Source organism: Grampus griseus (genome assembly GCF_964374135.1).
Source record: "Grampus griseus genome assembly, chromosome: 20".
NCBI lineage: Eukaryota > Metazoa > Chordata > Mammalia > Artiodactyla > Delphinidae > Grampus > Grampus griseus.
Genome location: NC_139014.1, coordinates 47,368,281 through 47,373,993, shown reverse-complemented (window position 1 = coordinate 47,373,993; position 5,713 = coordinate 47,368,281). Strand labels below are relative to the sequence as shown.

General features: G+C 49.6%; 1 protein-coding gene across 1 annotated transcript; it reads left to right on the top strand.

Annotated features, from left to right (window-relative positions):
- Positions 1-370: 370 nt before the first annotated feature.
- Positions 371-5,025, top strand: ZNF232 (zinc finger protein 232). Its single transcript, XM_082679107.1, has 4 exons — positions 371-431; positions 1,695-2,172; positions 2,446-2,572; positions 4,232-5,025. Exons 2-4 carry the CDS (start codon positions 1,753-1,755, stop codon positions 4,990-4,992), a joined length of 1,308 nt encoding a protein of 435 aa, XP_082535233.1. The 5' UTR covers positions 371-431; positions 1,695-1,752; the 3' UTR covers positions 4,993-5,025.
- Positions 5,026-5,713: the final 688 nt, after the last annotated feature.

The window sequence follows — 5,713 nt, the reverse complement described above, 5'->3', positions numbered from 1 at the left end:
CCGCAGGAATTGTTTTTTATTTACTAACGGACACGCATAGGCCGGTGGTTGGGAATATTTTCTCCCTGGGGGTAACTTCCTCCTCGGCTGTGACCCTTTAATCAGGTCTGGGAAGATGTAACGAGAAAACAGAACGCAGAGGAGGAAACGCTGCAAAGAGGCCACGCACAGGCTGGAATTTCCCTGCCGTTTAAATCGGCTTGGACGGCCCCTGGGCCTACAACTGAACAGAAAAGCGAGGCCCTCCAGCCATTAAGCCAAAAGGCCCGCTCACACCGGCCCCGCTCCCCTGTCCAAGGACTGCGATTCCCAGAGCCCTCCGCGACCGGAGAGGTCGCGGCCGCGGGTGCGCAGGCGCACACCTGCCCCCGCGGGTGGGCTGGAACCGCGCTACGCAGAAGTGGTCAGATGGGAGCTCCGGGACCTGCGAGGTGAGTCTTAGCGGCGGCGCCCCGGGTGTCGCTCTTTGGCCCGCGCTGCTATGGCCAGTCCCGGAAGGCAGCGGCGGTTTCTGCAGTGAGCACACCCCGCAGGCAACCCTGTGAGGAGCCGAGGCCAGACCGCGCGGAACGGGGTCCGGGTCCCCACGGTTCCCGCGCCCGGTTGCACGGATTACGTCACGTGTTGTGGAGGGCGGTGGCTGGCCCGGTGCGCCTCTTCTCTTCTCTGGAGATCCCAGGGGTTAAAGTGAAGGGTGGGGAATTGTAACTGGTATGGAGGACAGCCCCCTCCCCAGGCGATCGGGCGGTCCCCTGCCCAGTGCCGTGCGCAGGAGTTCAGCTGCGGGCTGGCGCCGCCGGAACATCACCCCGAGAAACAGCCTTCTGCGCTCGTCTTCCGTGCTTCCTTTGTCCTCGGCCAGCGCCCCTGTTTGTGTGCCTTTAATGGCCTCTGGGTGCGTCCCACCTCCTTCCCTTTAGATTTTCCTGACGCTGGACACCTTACCCGAGACCACGTCTTGCCCATAGCAGCCGCATCTCAGGACCCTACTACAGATCCTGGGCGTTTGAATAAGATTGCCTCATAGGAATTTTAAATTTTTCTTTTGTTGTGGCCACTACAGAAACTTGAGAAAGAGTGGAGAGGCCATCTGGGAGGAGGCTGCCTCTTCAATACCTCTGAGAGTCAGTCACCTTGCACTGAAACGTTTCTCAGCTCTGAGCTCTGGAAACTTGGGTTTTGCTTAAGACTTGTTTCTTCCAGTGGGATCCCGGAACACTTTTTTTTTTCCTGCTGTTTTCTCCTGCTATAGCATTTATCTAGTTGTATTATCTAGTGTAGCAAACTCTTTACATATCTGTCTACCAGATTGTAAGTATCTCAAAGGCAATGACTCTTACTGGAATAAGAATCTGGAGAGGAATGGAGAAAAAAGTATTAAAGGGTATAGTACAGGGTTTGACTCTTGGTAGATTCTGAGTGTGTGTTAATGAATTAAAAAAAAAAAAAAAAAGAATGGGACTTCCCTGGTGGCACAGTGGTTGAGAGTCCGCCTGCCGATTCAGGGGACGCCGGTTCGTGCCCCGGTCCGGGAAGATCCCACATGCCGCGGAGCGGCTGGGCCCGTGAGCCATGGCCGCTGAGCCTGCGCGTCCGGCGCCTGTGCTCCGCAACGGGAGAGGCCACAACAGTGAGAGGCCCACGTACAGAAAAAAAAAAAAAAAAAAAAAGAATGATTTCTACTTATGTTACAGGGTGCCCCTGAAAGACTCCTGCTAGTATGGGCCTTCTACAGAGCCAGTCCAGGCTAGGATGGCTGGATCACTAACAGCAGCTGAAACTCTGGCCCTTCAGGATACACAGGGTCAAGAGAAGATTATGATGATGGAGCCAAAGGAAGAGGAACAGTCTTGGGAGTGTGAGACCAGGCTACATGGGAACCGCTCTCCCAGTCAGGAGATCTTCCGCCAACGCTTCAGGCAGCTCTGCTACCAGGAGACTCCTGGTCCCCGGGAGGCCCTGAGCCGACTAAGGGTGCTCTGCTGTGAGTGGCTAAGGCCCGAGAGGCACACCAAGGAGCAGATCCTGGAGTTGCTCGTGCTGGAACAATTCCTGACCATCCTACCGGAGAAGCTCCAGTCCTGGGTGCGGGGACATCACCCTGAGAGTGGAGAGGAGGCTGTGACTGTGCTGGAGGATTTAGAGAAAGGACTTGATGAACCAGGACTGCAGGTGGGAAGGGGAACATACGATCTGTTGTGGGAGCCAGATCAATGACCTTCAGGCTGGACAGAGGGGCAGCAGTAGGGGGAGTTGCCAAGTTCAAAACTCTTTTGGGCCAGGCAGAGCAGTGAGTGTGTGTTTCTGTGTGTTTTTTCTGCCCTCAAGTCCTGAATAAGACTCTAGCTCCTCTTCCTGCCCCTGTGCTGACTCTGAGGAGGCTCTCCAAAGTCTCCTTGGAAGCTTTGGCTCCACAGAAACCGAGTGGTGCCTGATCACCTCCAGGTCCCAGGCCCGGTACACGGACCTGCACAGGAAGAGCCGTGGGAGGAGAAGGAGCCTGTGGGAGCAGCCCAGGAGAAACCAAGCATCCAGCTCCAGCCTAAGGAGACCCAGCCTTTCCCAGAGCGTGGTGAGGAGCAGGATTCTGTGGGGAGGGAGAGGAGGAGGAGAGGGTATAAAGGGCACAGAGGAGGTGGTCAAGAGTTGGCTATCCTCATCTTGCCCTTACTATTCTTACCTCTTAGGTGAGAGACGTAGCCTGTTTCATCACTCACAAAATTAGGAATAACGATAACCTACCTCATGTAGTAGCTGTAAGGATTAAATTTCAATCATAACCTGGCTGTACAGCCTCACCAGCATCTCCGGGCTTTAGAGGGCCCTAAAACAGGACCAGAAAATACTTCATTCACTTCCTGCCTCATCATCTCCACTGCCCTGGGCTACAGGCCAGCCTGGAAATCTTTTTCAACTTTCTCATGACTCCCAAAACATACTTTTTAAGCCATAACACACTCCGCGTGAGACACAGCCTGTCATCACCTTTATCTACCACCTACGCCCCACCTAAAAACCCTATTTGATACTCTCTTCTATCTACACTTCTGCCCTTCAGATTCACCACAAAAACTTCCTTTCCGGCCTGCCTTCATCCCCACAAACATCCTCTCCTCCTTCCTACGGCAAACTCTAGAGGGAGAGCCTCAGGACCACACACTGGCCTTGCTGAGTGCTGTATAACCTCATGAACCATCGGGAACGTGACATGAATATTTTGCTAATCAAGAAGACTCTATTTAAATACTTCATTTTACACCACAACCCCACCACCATCAGACAAAAGCCTATGAAAATTCAAATTCTTGTTGGCAACAAAATGGGAAAAACTAGAAATGGAGATTAATCTTAGTGTCTGCTCCATAAGTATGTTTTTATTTCCCAGCACTTCCTTGCCTTTCTTGCAGAGTTCTCCTTGTCTCCTTTACTTCTGTTTTGTAAGTCTCTCTTCAAAGCTAACTACTGTTTGACTTTTTTTTTCAGCAAGCATGTTTCAGATTTCTTTAACCACAAGCATTTAACCTGAAAAAAAATGTATTTTTAAAGTCTTGCATTACCTTATAGCAATTGCTTTTTGTTCTCTTTAGACTACAGAAAGCATTACAATTAAAAGACAAAAAGCGTTAGAGATGTTTTAAAAACCAAAACGCAAAGCACTCTTCTCTTCGTTTTTTAAGGAGCAGGTCAAAGGGAAAGGCAGAAAGCATCAAGAAGGCAGTCGTCCCTTCAGTAAAGGAGCCAGCTGCTTGGGGACCCTTTTCTGTGGCTAGAGATTTGTGGGGCAGGGAATGACAGGGAAGAGGTGAAGGTCACGGAGTCAGGAGGAGCAGGGTCTTTGCGCGTTTAGGAACGTCCCTTTTCCCTCAACCTGTGATTCTCATTTTCCCCTTCCCACACAACATCACTCCCCAGTTTCTTGAAAATATTATTTTTGCTCATATTTTTTAAGAGTAAATCCTAAAAAAGAAGGTCCTGCCTTGAAATTTATTTTTCAAATAACATTTTTGCAGTGTTCCGTTAAGGAAAATTTAGAAAAAACAGATAAGGGGGAGGGGTGAGAAAAAAGGAGAAACCTTCTCCCCTACAAAATCCCATCACCAACAGATGACCAGTGTTCATATTTAAATGACTTTCCTTCTGAATTTTCTCGTGTGTGTATATTGAATATTTTTTAAGCTTTTATTTTCATGCCAGAAATCCTAATCCAAGTGTCATTTCTCTATACATCCAGAACAGGTATATTTACATTTTCCATCAGTTGTTGCAGAAGATGATGCAGAGCCCAAGGACAAAGGGTCGTTGCCAGAACCACCCATTACTGACGTGGAATCACAGGTGCTCAGAGAAAAACTCACCACCAGCACCTCTACATTTGAAGCTGCCTCTGAAGTTGAGGCCCCTTTAGAGCAGCAGCAGAGAAATCTCAAAGGGGAAAGGCTGAAGCAGTCCCCCGCTCAGGGGAAAAGCTTCAGGCAGATGGTCGTCACCCTTAAGACAACTCCCACAGGGAAGAAAGACCATGAATGCAGTGAATGTGGTAAAGCCTTCATTTATAACTCACACCTTATAATCCACCAGAGAATCCATTCTGGAGAGAAACCCTATAAGTGCAGTGACTGTGGGAAAACTTTCAACCAGAGCTCAAACCTCATTCAGCATCAGAGAATTCACACAGGAGAGAAACCCTACGAATGTCATGTGTGTGGGAAGTCCTTCAGGTGGAGTGCTCACCTTGTTCAACATCAGAGGGTTCATTCAGGGGAGAAGCCCTACGAGTGTAATGAGTGTGGGAAGGCCTTCAGTCAAAGCTCATATCTAAGTCAGCATCTGAGAATCCACAGTGGAGAGAAACCTTTCCTATGTAAAGAATGTGGGAAGGCCTACAGATGGAGTTCTGAGCTTATCAGACATCAGAGAGTTCATGCCAGAAAAGAGCCTTCCCAATGGACTGTGGGTGAGAAAGTCTCCAGACAGAATTGTACTTTTGTCTGATCAGTTTTAGGACTATATTCCATAAAAGTTATAAGCACCTTAAGATTTTTCCTGTGTCTTTCTTGATTTAGGAAAAAATGTTTACCTAGTCCCACCTTCAGCTCATCGCCTCATGCCCTCTGTTTGAGATGACTGTATCAACTAGCATGCCTTTGGCTGCGAGTAACAGCCAAGATGCCGACTTCATTAGGGTTCTGGGCCTGGCACAGAGCAGCTGTGCAGGCAGTGGCCATCCTATATTAGTATTATTGTGAATGGGCCTTTGGTCCTGGCCCTTCCTCGGCCCCATACTGAGCTGCCTCTTGGGACAGGGTCACATCTACAAGTGTCCAGGCATGAGACAGAAACCACACTTGTTCTTTGAGCAGGAAACGTTTAATACAAAGAAGTGCTAGCTAGTAAAGGGGGATTATCTGTTAAAGGAGGTAACGAGATCTTAATATAGGAATAGCAGCATGGGGAACAGCTACTACCTCTAGGACTGAGGGAGAGCATCAGAGGAAGAAGCAGACCTAGGAGAGCCAACCCTCCCCCGCACCCCCAGCCCAAGACTGGACAGGTGAAATTCAGGCCTGACTGGACAGGTGTGGCTGCCCCAGGGGTATGTGCGAGCTGGTCTGTACAGGCTTGCAACAGCCAGTTCTGCACTTCTTTTCGCCAGCCTGCACTGAAATTGGTCATGGTGAGAGTATTCATGCCGTGGAAATCAGGAATGCTACAA